Source organism: Oncorhynchus nerka, linkage group LG24 (assembly GCF_034236695.1).
Source record: "Oncorhynchus nerka isolate Pitt River linkage group LG24, Oner_Uvic_2.0, whole genome shotgun sequence".
Lineage (NCBI taxonomy): Eukaryota > Metazoa > Chordata > Actinopteri > Salmoniformes > Salmonidae > Oncorhynchus > Oncorhynchus nerka.
The window spans coordinates 86,298,912-86,321,272 of NC_088419.1; the positions used below are offsets into that span (position 1 = coordinate 86,298,912).

Below are 22,361 nucleotides of genomic sequence, written 5' to 3' on the forward strand. Positions count from 1 at the left end.
AGCTAACAGCAGTGAAGGAGGAGGGAGAAGAACACATCACAGCTAACAGCAGTGAGGGAGGAGGGAGAGGAACACATGGAACAGCTAACAGCAGTGAAGGAGGAGGGAGAGGGACACATCACAGCTAACAGCAGTGAGGGAGAAGAGAGAGGAACACATCACAGCTAACAGCAGTGAAGGAGGAGGGAGAGGGACACATGGAACAGCTAACAGCAGTGAAGGAGGAGGGAGAAGAACACATGGAACAGCTAACAGCAGTGAGGGAGAAGAGAGAGGAACACATCACAGCTAACAGCAGTGAAGGAGGAGGGAGAGGAACACATCACATCTAACGGCAGTGAAGGAAGAGGGAGAGGAACACATCACAGCTAACAGCAGTGAAGGAAGAGGGAGAGGAACACATCACAGCTAACAGCAGTGAAGGAGGAGGGAGAGGCACACATCACAGCTAACAGCAGTGAAGGAAGAGGGAGAGGCACACATCACAGCTAACAGCAGTGAAGGAAGAGGGAGAGGCACACATCACAGTTAAAAAAATAGCCTCCAACACTCTACTCAGTAAATTGGATGCAGTCTATCACAGTGCCATCCGTTTTGTCACCAAAGCCCCATATACTACCCACCACTGTGACCTGTATGCTCTCATTGTCATCCTACAAGAAACCTTGGTATAAAGGAGATGTAGGTTACAGAGAGCTGGTAGTCCCATCCACCAAACTAAACTACCAGGTGTGAAACAGGGAAGAGACGCAGGAGGGTATAGAGCAGGAACATTTTACATCTGGCTAGAAATTAATAAGGAAATGATCTCAACAGAGAAAAATGTCCTCATGTGTGCTACCTATATCCCCCCAATAGAATCCCCATACCTTAACGATGACAGCTGTTCTATCCTAGAGGGGGAGATCAACAATTTCCATGCACAGGGACATGCACTAGTCTGTGGCGACCTAAATGCCAGACCTGGACAAAAACCTGACACGCTCAGCACACATGGGGACAATGACCTACCTGAAGGTGACAGCATTCCCTCTCCCATGTGCCCTCCTAGACACAAATATGACAACATAACCAACAAAAATGGGTCACAACACCTGCAGCTCTGTCGGACACTGGGTATGTACATCGTCAATGGTAGGCTTCGAGGGGACTCCTTTGGTAGGTACACCTATAGTTCATCTCTTGGCAGTAGTTCTGTAGACTACTTTATTACTGACCTCAACCCAGAGTCTCTTAGAGCGTTCACAGTCAGCCCACTGACACCCCTATCAGATCACAGCAAAATCACACTCCACTTGAACAGAGCTATGCTCAATCATCAAAGCCAAAGGAACTGAATATTATTAAGAAATGCTATAGATGGAAGGAAAGTAGTGTGGAAATCTACCAAAAAAACAATTAGGCAACAACAAATTCAATCTCTTCTAGACAATTCCCTGGACAAAAGGTTCACTGTAATAGTGAAGGTGTATACTTGGCAGTAGGAAACCTAAACACTATATTTGACCTTTCAGCTTCCCTACCAAATGTAAAAATGTCAAGCAGCCAACCTTAGAAAATGAACAACAATGACACATGGTTTGATGAAGAATGCAAAAACCTAAGAAAGAAATGTAGAAACCAACATGAAGAATTATCTATCCAAAATAGAGATGTATGGATAAACCACTTCTCCAATCTTTTTGGCCCTATAACAAAGAACAAACAGCAAAAACATATACATGATCAATTACAAATCCTAGAATCAATTTTTAAAGACTACCAGAACCCACTGGATTATCCAATTACATTGCATGAACTACAGGACAAAATACAAACCCACCAACCAAAAAAGGCCTGTGTGGTTGATGGTATCCTAAATGTAATGATAAAATATACAGACCACAAATTCCAATTGGCTAAACTTAATCTCTTTAACATCATCCTCAGCTCTGGCATGTTGCCCAATATTTGGAACCAAGGACTGATCACCCCAATCCACAAAAGTGGAGACACATTTGAACCCAATAACTACCATGGGATGTGTCAACATCAACCTTAGGAAAATCCTCTGCATTATGATTAACAGCATGCTCGTACATTTCCTCAGCAAAAACAATGTACTGAGCAAATGTCAAATAGGATTTTTACCATATTACTGTACGACAGACCACATACTCACCCTGCACACCCTAATTGACAAACAAACAAACCAAAACCAAGGCAAAGTCTTGTCATGCTTTGTTGATTTCAAAAAAGCTTTCGACTCAAATTGGCATGAGGGCCTGCTATACAAATTGATGGAAAGTAGTGTTGGGGGAAAAACACAAGACATTATAAAATCCATGTACACAAACAACAAGTGTGCAGTTAAAATTGTTTTTAAAAAACACACATTTCTTTCCACAGGGCCGTGGGGTGATACAGGGATGCAGCTTGAGCCCCACCCTCTTCAACATACATATCAACTAATTGGCGAGGACACTGGAAGTCTGCAGCATCCGGCCTCAACCTACTAGAATCTGAAGTTAAATGTCTACTGTTTGCTGATGATCTGGTGCTTCTGTCCCCAACCAAGGAGGGCCGACAGCAGCACCTAGATCTTCTGCACAGATTCTGTCAGACCTGGGCCCTGACAGTAAATCTCAGTAAGACAAAAATTAATGGTGTTCCAAAAAAGGTCCAGTTGAGCACACTATACATACATTGGCCTAAACATCAGGGCCACAGGTAACTTCCACAAAGCTGTGAACAATCTGAGAGACAAGGCAAGAAGGGCCTTCTATGCCATCAAAAGGAACATAAAATTCAACATACCAATTAGGATCTGGCTAAAAATACGTAGAACCCATTGCCCTTTATAGTTGTGAGGTCTGGGGTCCGCTCACCAACCATTATTTCACAAAATGGGACAAACACCAAATTGAGACTCTGCATGCATAATTCTGCAAATGATCCTCTGTGTACAACATATGCCGATACCCGCTAATTATCAAAATCCAGAAAAGAGACGTTAAATTCTACAACCACCTAAAAGGACGTAATTCCCAAACCTTCCCTAACAAAGCCATCACAAAGCCATCACTCTGTTCACAAACACAAACAGACCCCACAGAGCCCCAGGACAGCAACACAATTAGACCCAACCAAATCATGAGAAAACAAAAAGATAATTACTTGACACACTGGAAAGAATTTGCAAAAAAACAGAGCAAACTAGAATGCTATTTGTCCCTAAAGAGAGAGTACACAGTGGCAGAATACCTGACCACTGTGACTGACCCAAACTTAAGGAAAGCTTTGACTACGTACAGACTCAGTGAGCATAGCCTTGCTATTGATAAAAGCCGCCGAAGGCAGACCTGGCTCTCAAGAGGAGACAGGCTATGTGCTCACTGCCCACAAAGTGAGGTGGAAACTGAACTGCACTTCCCAACTTCCTGCCAGATGTATGACCATATTAGAGACACATATGTCCCTCAGATTACACAGATACACAAAGATTTTGGAAACAAATCCAATGTTGATAAACTCCCATATCTACTGGGTGAAATACCACAGTGTGCCATCACAGCAGCAAGATGTGTGACAATTAGGAGAGCATAGAATCAGTTAGCCCAAAGCCATGGGATAGACTACAGCAAATCAACTCCTGCTCAATTACCCTTGGCACCCTCTCCTCCATCTCTCTCTCTCTTCCCACCCTCTCCTCCATCTCTCTCTCTCTCTTCCCTCCCTCTCCTCCATCTCTCTCTCTCTTCTCTCCCTCTCCTCCATCTCCATCTCTCTCTCTCTATCTCTCTCTCTTCTCTCCCTCTCCTCCATCTCTCTCTCTCTTCTCTCCCTCATCTCCATCTCCATCTCTCTCTCTCTTCTCTCCCTCATCTCCATCTCTCTCTCTCTTCCCTCTCCTCCATCTCTCTCTCTCTCTTCCCTCCCTCTCCTCCATCTCTCTCTCTCTTCTCTCCCTCTCCTCCATCTCCATCTCTCTCTCTCTTCCCTCCCTCTCCTCCATCTCCATCTCTCTCTCTCTTCCCTCCCTCTCCTCCATCTCCATCTCTCTCTCTCTCTTCTCTCCCTCATCTCCATCTCCATCTCTCTCTCTCTTCTCTCCCTCATCTCCATCTCTCTCTCTTCCCTCTCCTCCATCTCTCTCTCTCTCTTCTCTCCCTCTCCATCTCTCTCTCTCTCTCTCTCTCTTCCCTCCCTTCCATCTCTCTCGCTCGTCCCTCATCTCTCGTGTCTCTCTCTCTATCTAGAGAGCCTAGAGACAACACTGTCACACGTCCTACCCCATTCAGATGAAGAGCCTGATGAGTGGTCGGTTAGCACGCACAAGTTAGCACGCACACTCACACATTTATTCACGCTAGTCTGGATCTCAACGGGACATTACACGTGCAGTCCCCCTGACATTACTGCCAGGAGACAGAGATCAGAGCAAGACCCTGATGGGTGGTGGGATAGCATGCTAGTCTTAAAGAGGACATTACTGCCAGGAGACAAAGCTTTGAATATGAAACTCACTTAGTGTACTCACTTAGTGTACTCACAACCAAAATGGTTGAGTACTTAGTGTACTCAACCATTTTGAAAAGAAGGTCGACGACATCCGATCCTCGTTTGCTAAGTCAAACGACACCGCTGGTTCTGCTCACACTGCCCTACCCTGTGCTCTGACCTCTTTCTCCCCTCTCTCTCCAGATGACATCTCGCGTCTTGTGACGGCCGGCCGCCCAACAACCTGCCCGCTTGACCCTATCCCCTCCTCTCTTCTCCAGACCATCTCCGGTGACATCTCGCGTCTTGTGACGGCCGGCCGCCCAACAACCTGCCCGCTTGACCCTATCCCCTCCTCTCTTCTCCAGACCATCTCCGGTGACCTTCTCCCTTACCTCACCTCGCTCATCAACTCATCCCTGACCGCTGGCTACGTCCCTCCCGTCTTCAAGAGAGCGAGAGTTGCACCCCTTCTGAAAAAACCTACACTCGATCCCTCCGATGTCAACAACTACAGACCAGTATCCCTTCTTTCTTTTCTCTCCAAAACTCTTGAACGTGCCGTCCTTGGCCAGCTCTCCCGCTATCTCTCTCAGAATGACCTTCTTGATCCAAATCAGTCAGGTTTCAAGACTAGTCATTCAACTGAGACTGCTCTTCTCTGTATCACGGAGGCGCTCCGCACTGCTAAAGCTAACTCTCTCTCCTCTGCTCTCATCCTTCTAGACCTATCGGCTGCCTTCGATACTGTGAACCATCAGATCCTCCTCTCCACCCTCTCCGAGTTGGGCATCTCCGGCGCGGCCCACGCTTGGATTGCGTCCTACCTGACAGGTCGCTCCTACCAGGTGGCGTGGCGAGAATCCGTCTCCTCACCACGTGCTCTCACCACTGGTGTCCCCCAGGGCTCTGTTCTAGGCCCTCTCCTATTCTCGCTATACACCAAGTCACTTGGCTCTGTCATAACCTCACATGGTCTCTCCTATCATTGCTATGCAGACGACACACAATTAATCTTCTCCTTTCCCCCTTCTGACGACCAGGTGGCGAATCGCATCTCTGCATGTCTGGCAGACATATCAGTGTGGATGACGGATCATCACCTCAAGCTGAACCTCGGCAAGACGGAGCTGCTCTTCCTCCCGGGAAGGACTGCCCGTTCCATGATCTCGCCATCACGGTTGACAACTCCATTGTGTCCTCGTCCCAGAGCGCTAAGAACCTTGGCGTGATCCTGGACAACACCCTGTCGTTCTCAAATAACATCAAGGCGGTGGCCCGTTCCTGTAGGTTCATGCTCTACAACATCCGCAGAGTACGACCCTGCCTCACACAGGAAGCGGCGCAGGTCCTAATCCAGGCACTTGTCATCTCCCGTCTGGATTACTGCAACTCGTTGTTGGCTGGGCTCCCTGCCTGTGCCATTAAACCCCTACAACTCATCCAGAACGCCGCAGCCCGTCTGGTGTTCAACCTTCCCAAGTTCTCTCACGTCACCCCGCTCCTCCGCTCTCTCCACTGGCTTCCAGTTGAAGCTCGCATCCGCTACAAGACCATGGTGCTTGCCACGGAGCTGTGAGGGGAACGGCACCTCACTACCTCCAGGCTCTGATCAGGCCCTACACCCAAACAAGGGCACTGCGTTCATCCACCTCTGGCCTGCTCGCCTCCCTACCACTGAGGAAGTACAGTTCCCGCTCAGCCCAGTCAAAACTGTTCGCTGCTCTGGCCCCCCAATGGTGGAACAAACTCCCTCACGACGCCAGGACAGCGGAGTCAATCACCACCTTCCGGAGACACCTGAAACCCCACCTCTTTAAGGAATACCTAGGATAGGATAAAGTAATCCTTCTCCCCTCCCCCCTTAAAAGACCTAGATGCACTATTGTAAAGTGGCTGTTCCACTGGATGTCATAAGGTGAAAGCACCAATTTGTAAGTCGCTCTGGATAAGAGCGTCTGCTAAATGACTTAAATGTAAATGTAAATGTCACAGGTAATCAATGCAAACGTATGTGAGTCAATCCATGTATCTGGACCTTAAATCCTGTGTTCATCTTGCCATTACTACTTCTAGTATCCCCATGCCAAATTACACTATTACTAAAACATGGTCCATTTTAGAGTGTATAACCTCATCTAATTACATGATGTGTTTAAAGAGAGACAAAGTTAGCCACTCCATGCTACAAACACACAGGTGCAGAGTGACGCACGCTCAGTTTCTCCCAGCTGTCTCTGTAACATCTGCAGCTCCTGGTGAACCTCTGCCAGGGAGAAGGCCCCGGGCCTGCTTCCATGGTAACGGGGTCGCAGGGTTGCAGTCTGGGGGTTGAAGGAGAGGGGGGCTCTCTGAGAAGAGAGGTCGGAGTGGTAGCGGGGCTGGGACTGGGACTGGGGCTGAGGATGGGACTGGGACTGGGACTGGGACTGGGACTGAGACTGAGACTGGGGCTGGGGCTGAGGAGGGGTGGGGAGAGAACTGGACACTGGTCCACTGTAGAGGCCTGGAGGTACAGAGGATAAATACATATGAGGACAGAGAGAAAGGAGAGGACAGAGAGAAGCAGAGAGGACAGAGAGAAGAAGAGAGGACAGAGAGAAGCAGAGAAGAAGAGAGAACAGAGATAAGAAGAGAGGACAGAGAAGAAGAGAGAACAGAGATAAGAAGAGAGGACAGAGAAGAAGAGAGGACAGAGATAAGAGAGGACAAAGAGAAGAAGAGAGGACAAAGAGAAGAAGAGCGGACAGAGATAAGAAGAGAGGACAGAGATAAGAAGAGAGAACAGAGAGAAGCAGAGAGGACAGCGATAAGAAGAGAGGACAGAGAGAAGAAGAGAGGACAGAGAGAAGAAGAGAGGACAGAGAGAAGAAGAGAGGACAGAGAGAAGAAGAGAGGGCAGAGAAGAAGAGAGGACAGGGGTACAGAAAGAGGTGTGAGAAGAGGGAATGATGGTATGAGGGAAGAAAACACTTCAATGTCTGGACATGATATGACAAGTACTGTATGTGGATACAGTGAAACTGACTTTAGCAACGATGTGTTGAATAAGGCAGTCACTTCCACTCCTCCTCCCTCTCCCTGTCTGTCTGCCTACCTGTCTGTGTGTCCGCTGATCGCTGCAGGCTGGGACAGCTGATGGAGGACTGGTGTCCATGAGATGAACTGGTGGAAGGAGGGATGGAGGGGTGGCGTGACATGGGGACACTGTTACAGTGAGAATCTGAAATAAAAGAGAGATGAGGAATGAAAAAATTACAGATGAGGTGTGAACTGTTAATCATACATTACAAATATGGATGTGCAGTCATCTGTGTATCTGAGTGTGTGTGGAGGGCTCGACATGCCAGGAGAACAGTTTGGATTGGTCTGCCGTGTATACAGATGAATGTGGTACATTCAGGCGTTTGGAAATTGCTCCCAAGGATGAACCAGACATGTGGAGGTCTACAATTGTTTTTCTGAGGACATGGCTGATTTCTTTTCATTTTCTCATGATGTCAAGCAAAGGGGCACTGAGTTTGAAAGTCGGCTTTGAAATACATCCACAGGTACACCTCCTATTGACTCAAATGATGTCAATTAGCCTATCAGAAGCTTCTAAAGCCATGACATCATTTTCTGGAATTTTCCAAGCTGTTTAAAGGCACAGTCAACTTAGTGTATGTAAACTTCTGACCCACTGGAATTGTGATACAGTGAATTATAAGTGAAATAATCTGTCTGTAAACAATTGTTGGAAAAAATTACTTGTGTCGTGCACAAAGTAGATGTCCTAACCGACTTGCCAAAACTATAGTTTGTAAACAAGACATTTGTGGAGTGGTTGAAAAACAAGTTTATATAAGTTTCTAATTTTGTCAGAAATTAGTTTTCATTGCAAGTTAAAGCGTAATGTTTTTATTTATTTTACCTTTATTTAACTAGGCAAGACAAATTCTTATTTTCAATGACGGCCTAGGAACAGTGGGTTACCTGCCCGTTCAGGGGCAGAATGACAGATTTGTACCTTGTCAGCTCGGGGATTTTAACTTGCAACCTTCCGGTTACTAGTCCAAAACTCTAACCACTAGGCTACCCTGCTAGCTAGCTAGCAAATGTTAGCTTGCTGCATCGCTAGCTAATGTTACATGTATGATCTGTGTTGTAATATTATTAGAACCAGAAATCTGTTAGGATTGCTAGTTATAGCCTAATGTTTGCTAGCAAGCTAACATTGAACCTAGCTGGTTAGCTTTAGCTACCTGCAGATTCATACTACAGCTATGACAATCAGTTTGTATTGGTAGTAGTATGAGTTGAGATTATGTCGGGTTCATTGTTTAGCTAGCTACCTAGCAACATGTCGAAAAACAAAAGACTCCACTTCACCAGATGACTCCATGACCCATTAAGTTAGCCAGGTGTGTCGGGGGGTGATTACGGCAATCTATTGTATTTCATGAACATGTGTACATGTCTAGACAATAGCGACCCTTCCACTTAGCTAGATGTGGCTGGGAGGTGGTCATAGCATAGTGTCCACTTAGCTAGATGTGGCTGGGAGGTGGTCATAGCATAGTGTCCATTTAGCTAGATGTGGCTGGGAGGTGGTCATAGCAAAGTGTCCACTTAGCTAGATGTGGCTGGGAGGTGGTCATAGCATAGTGTCCATTTAGCTAGATGTGGCTGGGAGGTGGTCATAGCATAGTGTCCACTTAGCTAGATGTGGCTGGGAGGTGGTCATAGCATAGTGTCCATTTAGCTAGATGTGGCTGGGAGGTGGTCATAGCATAGTGTCCACTTAGCTAGATGTGGCTGGGAGGTGGTCATAGCATAGTGTCCACTTAGCTAGATGTGGCTGGGAGGTGGTCATAGCATAGTGTCCATTTAGCTAGATGTGGCTGGGAGGTGGTCATAGTGTCCACTTAGCTAGATGTGGCTGGGAGGTGGTCATAGCATAGTGTCCATTTAGCTAGATGTGGCTGGGAGGTGGTCATAGTGTCCACTTAGCTAGATGTGGCTGGGAGGTGGTCATAGCATAGTGTCCACTTAGCTAGATGTGGCTGGGAGGTGGTCATAGCATAGTGTCCATTTAGCTAGATGTGGCTGGGAGGTGGTCATAGTGTCCACTTAGCTAGATGTGGCTGGGAGGTGGTCATAGCATAGTGTCCACTTAGCTAGATGTGGCTGGGAGGTGGTCATAGCATAGTGTCCATTTAGCTAGATGTGGCTGGGAGGTGGTCATAGTGTCTACTTAGCTAGATGTGGCTGGGAGGTGGTCATAGCATAGTGTCCACTTAGCTAGATGTGGCTGGGAGGTGGTCATAGCATAGTGTCCATTTAGCTAGATGTGGCTGGGAGGTGGTCATAGCATAGTGTCCATTTAGCTAGATGTGACTGGGAGGTGGTCATAGCATAGTGTCCATTTAGCTAGATGTGGCTGGGAGGTGGTCATAGCATAGTGTCCACTTAGCTAGATGTGGCTAGGAGGTGGTCATAGCATAGTGTCCATTTAGCTAGATGTGACTGGGAGGTGGTCATAGCATAGTGTCCATTTAGCTAGATGTGGCTGGGAGGTGGTCATAGTGTCTACTTAGCTAGATGTGGCTGGGAGGTGGTCATAGCATAGTGTCCACTTAGCTAGATGTGGCTGGGAGGTGGTCATAGCATAGTGTCCATTTAGCTAGATGTGGCTGGGAGGTGGTCATAGCATAGTGTCCATTTAGCTAGATGTGACTGGGAGGTGGTCATAGCATAGTGTCCATTTAGCTAGATGTGGCTGGGAGGTGGTCATAGCATAGTGTCCACTTAGCTAGATGTGGCTAGGAGGTGGTCATAGCATAGTGTCCATTTAGCTAGATGTGGCTGGGAGGTGGTCATAGCATAGTGTCCATTTAGCTAGATGTGACTGGAAGGTGGTCATAGCATAGTGTCCATTTAGCTAGATGTGGCTGGGAGGTGGTCATAGTGTCTACTTAGCTAGATGTGGCTGGGAGGTGGTCATAGCATAGTGTCCACTTAGCTAGATGTGACTGGGAGGTGGTCATAGCATAGTGTCCATTTAGCTAGATGTGGCTGGGAGGTGGTCATAGTGTCCACTTAGCTAGATGTGGCTGGGAGGTGGTCATAGCATAGTGTCCACTTAGCTAGATGTGGCTAGGAGGTGGTCATAGCATAGTGTCCATTTAGCTAGATGTGGCTGGGAGGTGGTCATAGCATAGTGTCAATTTAGCTAGATGTGACTGGAAGGTGGTCATAGCATAGTGTCCATTTAGCTAGATGTGGCTAGGAGGTGGTCATAGCATAGTGTCTACTTAGCTAGATGTGGCTGGGAGGTGGTCATAGCATAGTGTCCACTTAGCTAGATGTGACTGGGAGGTGGTCATAGCATAGTGTCCATTTAGCTAGATGTGGCTGGGAGGTGGTCATAGTGTCCACTTAGCTAGATGTGGCTGGGAGGTGGTCATAGCATAGTGTCCACTTAGCTAGATGTGGCTGGGAGGTGGTCATAGCATAGTGTCCACTTAGCTAGATGTGGCTGGGAGGTGGTCATAGCATAGTGTCCATTTAGCTAGATGTGGCTGGGAGGTGGTCATAGTGTCTACTTAGCTAGATGTGGCTGGGAGGTGGTCATAGCATAGTGTCCACTTAGCTAGATGTGGCTGGGAGGTGGTCATAGCATAGTGTCCATTTAGCTAGATGTGGCTGGGAGGTGGTCATAGCATAGTGTCCATTTAGCTAGATGTGACTGGGAGGTGGTCATAGCATAGTGTCCATTTAGCTAGATGTGGCTGGGAGGTGGTCATAGTATAGTGTCCACTTAGCTAGATGTGGCTAGGAGGTGGTCATAGCATAGTGTCCATTTAGCTAGATGTGACTGGGAGGTGGTCATAGCATAGTGTCCATTTAGCTAGATGTGGCTGGAAGGTGGTCATAGTGTCTACTTAGCTAGATGTGGCTGGGAGGTGGTCATAGCATAGTGTCCACTTAGCTAGATGTGGCTGGGAGGTAGTCATAGCATAGTGTCCATTTAGCTAGATGTGGCTGGGAGGTGGTCATAGCATAGTGTCCATTTAGCTAGATGTGACTGGGAGGTGGTCATAGCATAGTGTCCATTTAGCTAGATGTGGCTGGGAGGTGGTCATAGCATAGTGTCCACTTAGCTAGATGTGGCTAGGAGGTGGTCATAGCATAGTGTCCATTTAGCTAGATGTGGCTGGGAGGTGGTCATAGCATAGTGTCCATTTAGCTAGATGTGACTGGGAGGTGGTCATAGCATAGTGTCCATTTAGCTAGATGTGGCTGGGAGGTGGTCATAGTGTCCACTTAGCTAGATGTGGCTGGGAGGTGGTCATAGCATAGTGTCCACTTAGCTAGATGTGGCTGGGAGGTGGTCATAGCATAGTGTCCATTTAGCTAGATGTGGCTAGGAGGTGGTCATAGCATAGTGTCTACTTAGCTAGATGTGGCTGGGAGGTGGTCATAGCATAGTGTCCACTTAGCTAGATGTGACTGGGAGGTGGTCATAGCATAGTGTCCATTTAGCTAGATGTGGCTGGGAGGTGGTCATAGTGTCCACTTAGCTAGATGTGGCTGGGAGGTGGTCATAGCATAGTGTCCACTTAGCTAGATGTGGCTGGGAGGTGGTCATAGCATAGTGTCCATTTAGCTAGATGTGGCTAGGAGGTGGTCATAGCATAGTGTCCACTTAGCTAGATGTGGCTGGGAGGTGGTCATAGCATAGTGTCCACTTAGCTAGATGTGGCTGGGAGGTGGTCATAGCATAGTGTCCATTTAGCTAGATGTGGCTAGGAGGTGGTCATAGCATAGTGTCCACTTAGCTAGATGTGGCTGGGAGGTGGTCATAGCATAGTGTCCACTTAGCTAGATGTGGCTGGGAGGTGGTCATAGCATAGTGTCCATTTAGCTAGATGTGGCTGGGAGGTGGTCATAGCATAGTGTCCATTTAGCTAGATGTGGCTGGGAGGTGGTCATAGCATAGTGTCCACTTAGCTAGATGTGGCTGGGAGGTGGTCATAGCATAGTGTCCATTTAGCTAGATGTGGCTGGGAGGTGGTCATAGCATAGTGTCCATTTAGCTAGATGTGGCTGGGAGGTGGTCATAGCATAGTGTCCACTTAGCTAGATGTGGCTGGGAGGTGGTCATAGCATAGTGTCCATTTAGCTAGATGTGGCTGGGAGGTGGTCATAGCATAGTGTCCATTTAGCTAGATGTGGCTGGGAGGTGGTCATAGCATAGTGTCCATTTAGCTAGATGTGGCTGGGAGGTGGTCATAGCATAGTGTCTGGGTAAGCATCATCTAATGTTTATCTGGAATCTGTCTGTTTTTGATATTGCTACTATGTAAATATGCCAGTAACCATTTCACTGTACCGTTTACACCTTCTGTATCCTGTGGATGTGACAAATAAACGTACATTTTGTTTTATATAGTGTGTGTTTACCAGAGACGGTAATGTGAATAGCAATAAGACCTGCATCAAAGTCAGACTAGGATATAGGCCAAGGACTAGATAAAGTGTATTTTCACTCTGTTTAGCACATGGCCTCACATGTGAATACTTAAAGAGATGGGTGGGGCTAAACCTTAAGAGGGTGTGAACGACCCTGAATGGGTGGAGACAAAGAAGAGCTCTCCAGTAGGTACCAAAACATTCAAGGGTCATTTTGTCAAAAGTGGGGTTAGAAGTTTATCAACATTCAAAGCAGATGTCCTTTCCTATTGTTCCTCAACTACAGTGTATGATATACCATTTTCTAGCTCTGAGTCTCTACTTTTATCAATATGAAAAACACAATTTCAGATCTTGCTCCATACATAGGACCAAATCCAGGTGGTGGGTCACATATACCTGTACTGGCTGTAGTGGAGGCATGTCTGTCCTCCTGGCCATACTCACTGGCCGCGTCAATGTCTGAGCATGGCTCCAGATCCTCATTGGTGGAGCCCTGCTCATCGGACACAAAGGAGATGTGGTCTGATTGGTCGGTGGTGTCAGAGAGGGCGTGGCTACTGCATGGTGTGTCAGAACGAGGTTGATGCTGGGTGAGTTTGGCGCGGAGAGAATCGATCACGTCATCCTTCTGTTGGAGCTCCTTACTCAGCCTGTACACAAACAAACAGGAGACCCTCAGTGATCTTGTCCTTTCCCACATAATAACAATACACCTGCTCTCTAGTGACAGAAGGATAATCAGGACAAAACAGGCTTTTCAATAGCAGAGATGTCTAGATGTACAGAGTAAGAGTGCTAACAGATGTAGAAAACAAAGAATGATTAAGCTATTAGCTGTCCTGTTCTCTACAGACAGAGAAAGAGGCTTGGTGATCTGATCTGATCCGTCTTGAAGCTGCTTACTGGCCACAGACACAGTGCAGGGATTGACACAGACACAGAGACACAGACACAGTGCAGGGATTGACACAGACACAGAGACATAGACACAGTGCAGGGATTGACACAGACACAGAGACATAGACACAGTGCAGGGATTGACACAGACACAGAGACATAGACACAGTGCAGGGATTGACACAGACACAGAGACACAGACACAGTGCAGGGATTGACACAGACACAGAGACATAGACACAGTGCAGGGATTGACACAGACACAGAGACACAGACACAGTGCAGGGATTGACACAGACACAGAGACACAGACACAGTGCAGGGATTGACACAGACACAGAGACATAGACACAGTGCAGGGATTGACACAGACACAGAGACATAGACACAGTGCAGGGATTGACACAGACACAGACATAGACACAGTGCAGGGATTGACACAGACACAGAGACATAGACACAGTGTAGGGATTGACACAGACACAGACATAGACACAGTGCAGGGATTGACACAGACACAGAGACACAGACAGGCAGGGATCAACACAGAAACACAGACAGGCATGGATTGACACAGACACAGAGACATAGACCAGCAGGGATTGACACAGACACAGAGACATAGACAGGCAGGGATTGACAAAGACACAGAGACATAGACAGGCAGGGATCAACACAGAGACACAGAGACATAATGAAACATGTTCAATTTGGTTTAAATAATGCAAAAACAAAGTGTTGGAGAAGAAAGTAAAAGTGCAATATGTGCTATGTAAGAAAGCTAACGTTTAAGTTCCTTGCTCAGAACATGAGAACATATGAAAGCTGGTGGTTCCTTTTAACATGAGTCTTCAATATTCCCAGGTAAGAAGTTTTAGGTTGTAGTTATTATAGGAATTATAGGACTATTTAAAAAAAAATGTTTTGGTCCTCCAATAATCGGTATCGGCGTTGAAAAATCTTATTCGGTCGACCTCTAATAGAGACACAGACAGGCAGGGATTAACACAGAGACAGACAGGGATCAACACAGTCACAGAGACACAGACAGACAGGGATCAGCACAGAGACAGACAGGAATCAACACAGAGACACAGACAGACAGGGATCAACACAGACAGGAATCAACACAGACACACAGACAGACAGGGATCAACACAGAGACAGACAGGGATCAACACAGACACACAGACAGACAGGGATCAACACAGAGACAGACAGGGATCAACACAGACACACAGACAGACAGGGATCAACACAGACACACAGACAGGCAGGGATCAACACAGAGACACAGACAGGGATCAACACAGACAGGCAGGGATCAACACAAACACACAGACAGACAGGGATCAACACAGACACAGAGACACAGACAGACAGGGATCAGCACAGAGACAGACAGGGATCAACACAGACACACAGACAGACAGGGATCAACACAGACACAGACAGACAGGGATCAACACAGACACACAGACAGACAGGGATCAACACAGACACACAGACAGACAGGGATTAACACAGAGACATACAGGGATCAACACAGACACACAAAAGAGGATCAACACAGACACACAGACAGTAGGTGACCACTGGCACCTCACTCAAGATCATATACGGTAAGTTTGGATGCATACATGTAATCGTAACAAGCAGAATGTGATAAACACGCACACATACACACACATCCTGTTCCCCCTCAGCTGAATTAATTCATTGATAGCAGGTCGACTCACCAATCTAAACCTGATCCCTAACAAGCAGAATGTGATAAACACGCACACACACACACATCCTGTTCCCCACACATTAATTCACACTCACCAATCTAAACACATCACACACACACACACACACACACACACACACACACACACACACACACTTCTCTTCTGAAGGATTTACTGTATAGTAAGACACAGTTAGAGATTACTATCACTCTGATTAGTATCACTCTGATTAGTGTCACTCTGATTAGTATCACTCTGATTACTATCACTCTGATTACTATCACTCTGATTACTATCACTCTGATTAGTATCACTCTGATTAGTATCACTCTGATTACTATCACTCTGATTACTATCACTCTGATTAGTATCACTCTGATTACTATCACTCTGATTAGTATCACTCTGATTACTATCACTCTGATTAGTATCACTCTGATTAGTATCACTCTGATTACTATCACTCTGATTACTATCACTCTGATTACTATCACTCTCATGTTACTAGAAAAATAACTCTGTCATACTTTTCCATCTGCCTGTGCAGGGCCTTTCTCTCTCTGTCAGTGTTTTTTCTATACAGGGCCAGTTCTCTCTCCTGGGCCCGGCTCTCCCACAGAGAGAAGGAGAACAGAGAGTCTCTGTACAGAGGGCTGCTTTTAGACAGCATGGCCTTCCACAGGGGAGCCATTGGCCTGGGCCCACTGCTCGCCTGGCCAGCCTTCTCCACTGAAGGCCCTCTTCCCTGGGCTAGAGAGCAGCCATCCTGGCCTTTCTGCTGCTCCCGTTCCTCCTGCTCCTCCTCCTTCACACCAGGGAGACAGTTGTTGTCCTCGTCCTGGGGGGTCGTCGCCGTGGCAACGCCTCTCAACTGGGTCTCTATGGTAACCAGGCAGTGCTCATTCGCTTAATGATGAGGTTGTGATCCCCGGAGTGGTAGGTAGGTCATGGGAAGGGGAATGTGCCAGAAAGCATGATGGAGGTAGGGAGGACTGGTCATGAGCAATCAGGTGAAAAGCAATGTAAATCCCCAGATTAGACTCAGAGACAGAGACGTGCTCACTGTATCCACAGCAGACGCTGTGACTGTGACTAGCGCGGTCTCCTAAACAGATTCTGACCCAGGCCAGTTTGGTCCGATACAGACAAGCCCAACAAGGTCCCAGAAATCCCAAATCTGCTGTGCAGTAATTTAGCTCAGGTGGCGTTTCCCTTCTCTTTAACCAAGTGGTCTTTCCAATGCATTTCCTCTGTCTCTGCTGTAAAGAACCACTGGTAGTGTCACTGTTTGCTGGTGGACTGGTGCAGCAAGAGGAGAGTTATTCACTGCGCTGTGACTCAGTCTCACACTGCCTGAGGAGAGTAGTAGCACCTTCTCTCTTCCTGTCTGTGTCTCTCTTCCTGTCTGTCTCGCTCTATTCCTGTCTTTCTCTCTCTGTCTGTCTCTCTCTGTCTGTCTGTGTCTCAAATAGTTCCCTCCTTCACTCCTCTGTTTTCAAATCCAAGCTTCCAAAAACCTTTGATGGACCTCGGGAAGGAAGAGGGAGCTTCCGATCCTTCTGTTTCTTCACTATTTTCCCACCAGCAGCCAAACACCACACGGAGCGACCGGAGAGAGCGGTGTTTCTCTCCCAGGGAAGGAGAGATCAGAGCGGGTGTATCCCGGCCTAGGGGCTGCACTAGGAACCCATTCCAGTCAGAGGAGAGAAGCTCTGTGACTGAGAGGCTGAATGGTCAAACATAAAGAGTCAGATAACCCTAGTCAGCCTTCTGTGTGTTTTATAACTCAAACTGCAGCGCTGGCTCAAAAACCTGGCCCCATTCGACCCTTTGCTAAATGTTCTGTGAACCACTCTGTCTGTAGGTCCTGGAATGTGAATCTGTTTCTCAAAAAAACTATTCTTGTTACATTTTATTTAAACTAACAGGATTTTTTAAGAGATAGCGCACGTCAAAAAAGGAACGCAAAATGTCTCTAAAATCCACAAGATTAAGATCCAAAGTAAAATTCCAGGTACTGTAGTCAATGCATCCCCTTTGAAAAAGTCCAAGTGTTCAGAGAAACCACCATTGTACATGTCAGAGCCCTGATTCTCCGTAACGCTCCTGTAGTTTTACAGAATACTGAGACTGAGCTGGATGGTGCTCTATACCAGGCTTTGTTCTTCTCTTGCTCCCGCTCTCTGATTCACTCTCTCGCTCTCCCTTTCTCTCTGGGTGTCTCTCTCTCCAACTCTCTCCCCCGGCTCTCTCTCCCCCTGCCTCTCTCTGTCTCTCTCTCGCTCTCTCTCCCCCTGCCTCTCTCTCTCCTTCCCGCTTCTCTCGCTCTCCCTTTCTCTCTCTGTGTCTCTCTCTCCAACTCTCTCCCCCGGCTCTCTCTCCCCCTGCCTCTCTCTGTCTCTCTCGCTCTCTCCCCTGCCCTCTCTCTCTCCTCCCCGCCTCTCTCTCTCCGCCCGCCTCTCTCTCTCCCCCGCCTCTCTCTCTCCTCCCCGCCTCTCTCTCTCCCCCGCCTCTCTCTCTCCCACCCGCCTCTCTCTCTCCCCCCGCCTCTCTCTCTCTCCTCCCGCTCTCTCTCCTCCCCGCCTCTCTCTCTCTCCCGCCTCTCTCTCCCACCCGCCTCTCTCTGCCCCCGCCTCTCTCTCTCTCCCACCCGCCTCTCTCTCCCACCCGCCTCTCTCTCTCCTCCCCGCCTCTCTTACCCTCCCCCCACTCTCTCTCTCTCCCACCCGCCTCTCTCTCTCCTCCCCGCCTCTCTCCCCCACCTCTCTCTCTCTCCTCCCCTCTCTCTCTCTCCTCCCCCCCTCTCTCTCTCCCGCCTCTCTCTCTCCCACCCGCCTCTCTCTCTCTCCCACCCGCCTCTCTCTCTCTCCCACCCGCCTCTCTCTCTCGCCTCTCTCTCTCTCCCACCCGCCTCTCTCTCTCCCTGTCTCTCTCTCTCTCTCCCACCCGCCTCTCTCTCTCTCCTCCCCGCCCTCTCTCTCTCTCCCACCCGCCTCTCTCTCTCCCACCCGCCTCTCTCTCTCTCCCACCCGCTCTCTCTCTCTCCCACCCGCCTCTCTCTCTCTCCCTGTTCTCTCTCTCTCTCCCACCCGCTCTCTCTCCATCTCCCCCCGCCTCTCTCTCTCCCTGCCTCTCTCTCTCTCCCTGTCTCTCTCTCTATCTCTCTGTAGCTTCAACTGCTCCTGACCCAGTTCACTGTACCATGAGGTCTTAATAACTTAACCTGATTAGTGCCCATGTCAACACCTTTCTCTGAATCCAGCACTGCAGCAAGAGCCTGAGCCATGTTACATCACACACACGTTTTGTTCTTCTATCCTAGTGGGGACCTAAAAATTGATTTACAATCAAAGTCCAATTTTCTCTAACCCTAAACCTTAACCCTAAATCTAACCTTAACCCTAAATCTAACCTTAACCCTAAATCTAACCTTAACCCTAACCTTAACCCATAACCCATAACCCTAACCACTAATCCCTACCCTTACCGTAACTCTAATTCTAACCTAACCCCTAAGCTTATAATAGCCTTTGTCCTCATGGGGATGTGGGACATGTCCCCACGAGGGAGAATTTTAGGTCCCCACAAAGATAGAAAAACCAACCCACACTCTAATACTCTCACGCACAAGGGAATCAAACCAATACAAATCCCCTCTTTTTTCTCACTCAATTACGGGCTCATCCTAAATGAGTCAACTGGCACTAAAACACATTTAAGTCCTCCGTATCTGGTTGGCCAGCTGTGGAGCATACTGCAGCTCTATCTATCTCTCTCTTTCACAATGCAATGCCTAGCCCTGCTCTCAACCCGGTAAGGAAACAACAACTCTAGGGGAAAGTGTCCTCCAAATCACAATCTCCACATTTTTGCTTCAAATGAGAGAAGAAGAAAATAAAATAAATCTGGGCCACAGTTACGGCTACCGTGTGCTTAGTGTATATTGCCCCAACGCCCTGGCATGGCACAGAGGTTGCTTTCTATGCTGACTCAGATGCTGTGTTCTGTGTAGGGGCCTGGGAGCAATCTGTCATAACATGAAATAACATAAAACCATGGCGCCGACAGAGATGGCCGCCTCGCTTTGGGTTCTTAGGTGTTTTATGTATTATTTTTTACACTGCTACCCCAGGAAATCTTAAGTCTTATTACTTACAGGAACTATTGGATATAAGAGTAACGTCAACTTACCAACATTATGACCAGGAATAGGACTTTCCCGAAGCGGATCCTCTGTTTGGTCCACCACCCAAGACAATGGATCGAATCCCAGCAGGCGACCCAAAACAAAGCCCTCCCCAGCCCCTCTTTCCGCAAATCTGACCACAACTCCATTTTGTTGCTCCCAGCCTATAGACAGAAACTAAAACAGGAAGCGCCCATGCTCAGGTCTGTACAACGCTGGTTCGACCAATCTGATTCCACGCTTCAAGATTGCTTCGATCACGTGGACTGGGATATGTTCCGGATGGCATCGAACAACAACATTGATGTATATGCTGATTCGGTGAGCGAGTTTATTAGCAAGTGCATTGGTGATGTTGTACCCACAGCAACTAATAAAACCTTCCCCAACCAGAAACCGTGGATTTTTGGCAGCATTCGCTCAAAACTGAAAGCTGAAAGTGAGTAAAACGTGTAAACGTGTTAACCCTCGCAAGGCTGCCGGCCCAGACGGCATCCCTAGCCATGTCCTCAGAGCATGCACAGACCAGCTGGCTGGTGTGTTTAAGGACATATTCAATCAATCCCTATCCCAGTCTGCTGTTCCCACATGCTTCAAGGGGGCCACCATTGTTCCTGTTCCCAAGAAAGCTAAGGTAACTGAGCTAAATGACCCCGTAGCACTCACTTCCGTAATCATGAAGTGCTTCGAGAGACTAGTCAAGGATCATATCACCTCCACCCTACCTGATACCCTAGACCCACTCCAATTTGCTTACCGCCGCAATAGGTCCACAGACGACGCAATCACAATCACACTGCACACTGCCCTAACCCATCTGGACAAGAGGAATACCTATGTAAAAATGCTGTTCATCGATTACAGCTCAGCATTTAACGCCATAGTACCCTCCAAACTCGTCATTAAGCTCGAGAGCCTGGGTCTCAACCCCGCCCTGTGCAACTGGGTCCTGAACTTTCTGATGGGCCACCCCCAGGTGGTGAGGGTAGGTTACAACATCTCCACCTTGTTGATCCTCAACACTGGGGCCCCACAGGGGTGCGTTCTCAGTCCTCTCCTGTACTCCCTGTTTACCCACAACTCAATCATCAAGTTTGCAGACGACACTACAGTGGTAGGCTTGATTACCAACAATGACGAGACGGCCTACAGGGAGGAGGTGAGGGCTCTTGGAGTGCGGTGTCAGGAAAATAAACTCACACTCAACGTCAACAAAACAAAGGAGATGATCGTGGACTTCAGGAAACAGCAGAGGGAGCACCCCCCTAACCACATCAAAGGGACAGTAGTGGAGGAGGTGGAAAGTTGTAAGTTCCTCGGCGTACACAAACTGAAATGGTCCACCCACACAGACAGTGTGGTGAAAAAGGCGCAGCAGCGCCTCTTCAACCTCAGGAGGCTGAAGATATTTGGCTTGTCACCAAAAACACTCACAAACTTTTACAGATGCACAATCGAGAGCATCCTGTCGGGCTGTATCACCTCCTGGTACGGCAACTGCTCCGCCCACAACCGCAAGACTCTCCAGAGGGTAGTGAGGTCTGCACAACGCATCACCGGGGGAAAACTACCTGCCCTCCAGGACACCTACACCACCCGATTACACAGGAAGGCCAAAAAGATCATCAAGGACCTCAACCACCCGAGCCACTGCCTGTTCACCTCGCTATCATCCAGAAGGCGAGGGCAGTACAGGTGCATCAAAGCTGGGACCGAGAGTCTGAAAAACAGCTTCTATCTCAAAGCCATCAGACTGTTAAACAGCCATCACTAACATTGAGTGACTGCTGCCAACATACTAACTCAAATCTCAAGCCACTTTAATAATTAAAAATTGGATGTAATAAATGTCTCACTAGTCACTTTAAACAATGCCACTTTATATAATGTTCATATACATATACCCTACATTACTCATCTCATATGTATATACTGTACTCTATACCATCTACTGCATCTTGCCTATGCCGTTCGGCCATCGCTCACCCATATATGTACATATTCCTATTCACTCCTTTACACTTGTGTGTATAAGGTAGTTGAAATTGTTATATTACTGCATGGTCAGAACTAGAAGCACAAGCATTTCGCTACACTTGCATTAACATCTGCTAACCATTTGTACGTGACCAATAAAATTAGATTTGATTTGACATCCTATTCCCTATAGTGACAATTAAGCAGTGCATTATACATATATACTGTAGGTCAAAAGTAATGCAGTATATAAGGAATAGGACATTATTGTCATCTCACATCTCAGCAGCCTGAGAAGCCACTGCTTCAGATGAGGGAAAAGAAGACTGCTCTTTTAGCAATCACCAAAGAGCAAGAAAGATTAGATTTTCAGCATTAACCTGGACCAGAACTAGCTAGCAGCTTGCTGTTCTCTAATGTTCTGCTCTGGTCCAGAAGTCTCTGTCCACCTGCCCCTGTCTATTTACATTTACATTTAAGTCATTTAGCAGACGCTCTTATCCAGAGCGACTTACAAATTGGTGCATTCACCTTATGACATCCAGTGGATCACTGGCCGCCCGTCCAACTAGCTGCCCTCCAACTAGCTGCCTTCTAACAGGCTGCCCCTCTAACAGGCTGCCCCTCTA

General features: G+C 47.6%; 1 protein-coding gene across 2 annotated transcripts in view; it reads right to left on the bottom strand.

The window, feature by feature from the left end:
- pde4dip (phosphodiesterase 4D interacting protein) overlaps positions 1-22,361 on the bottom strand; it is an 89,751-nt gene that overhangs the window by 33,560 nt on the left and 33,830 nt on the right. For both annotated transcript variants that reach the window (XM_065009242.1, XM_065009241.1), the window contains exons 20-22: positions 13,336-13,589; positions 7,577-7,702; positions 6,695-6,985 (exon numbers count right to left, since the gene is read on the bottom strand). In XM_065009242.1, the coding sequence (XP_064865314.1) occupies positions 6,695-6,985; positions 7,577-7,702; positions 13,336-13,589 (671 nt within the window). The remainder of the gene's footprint in view (positions 1-6,694; positions 6,986-7,576; positions 7,703-13,335; positions 13,590-22,361) is intronic.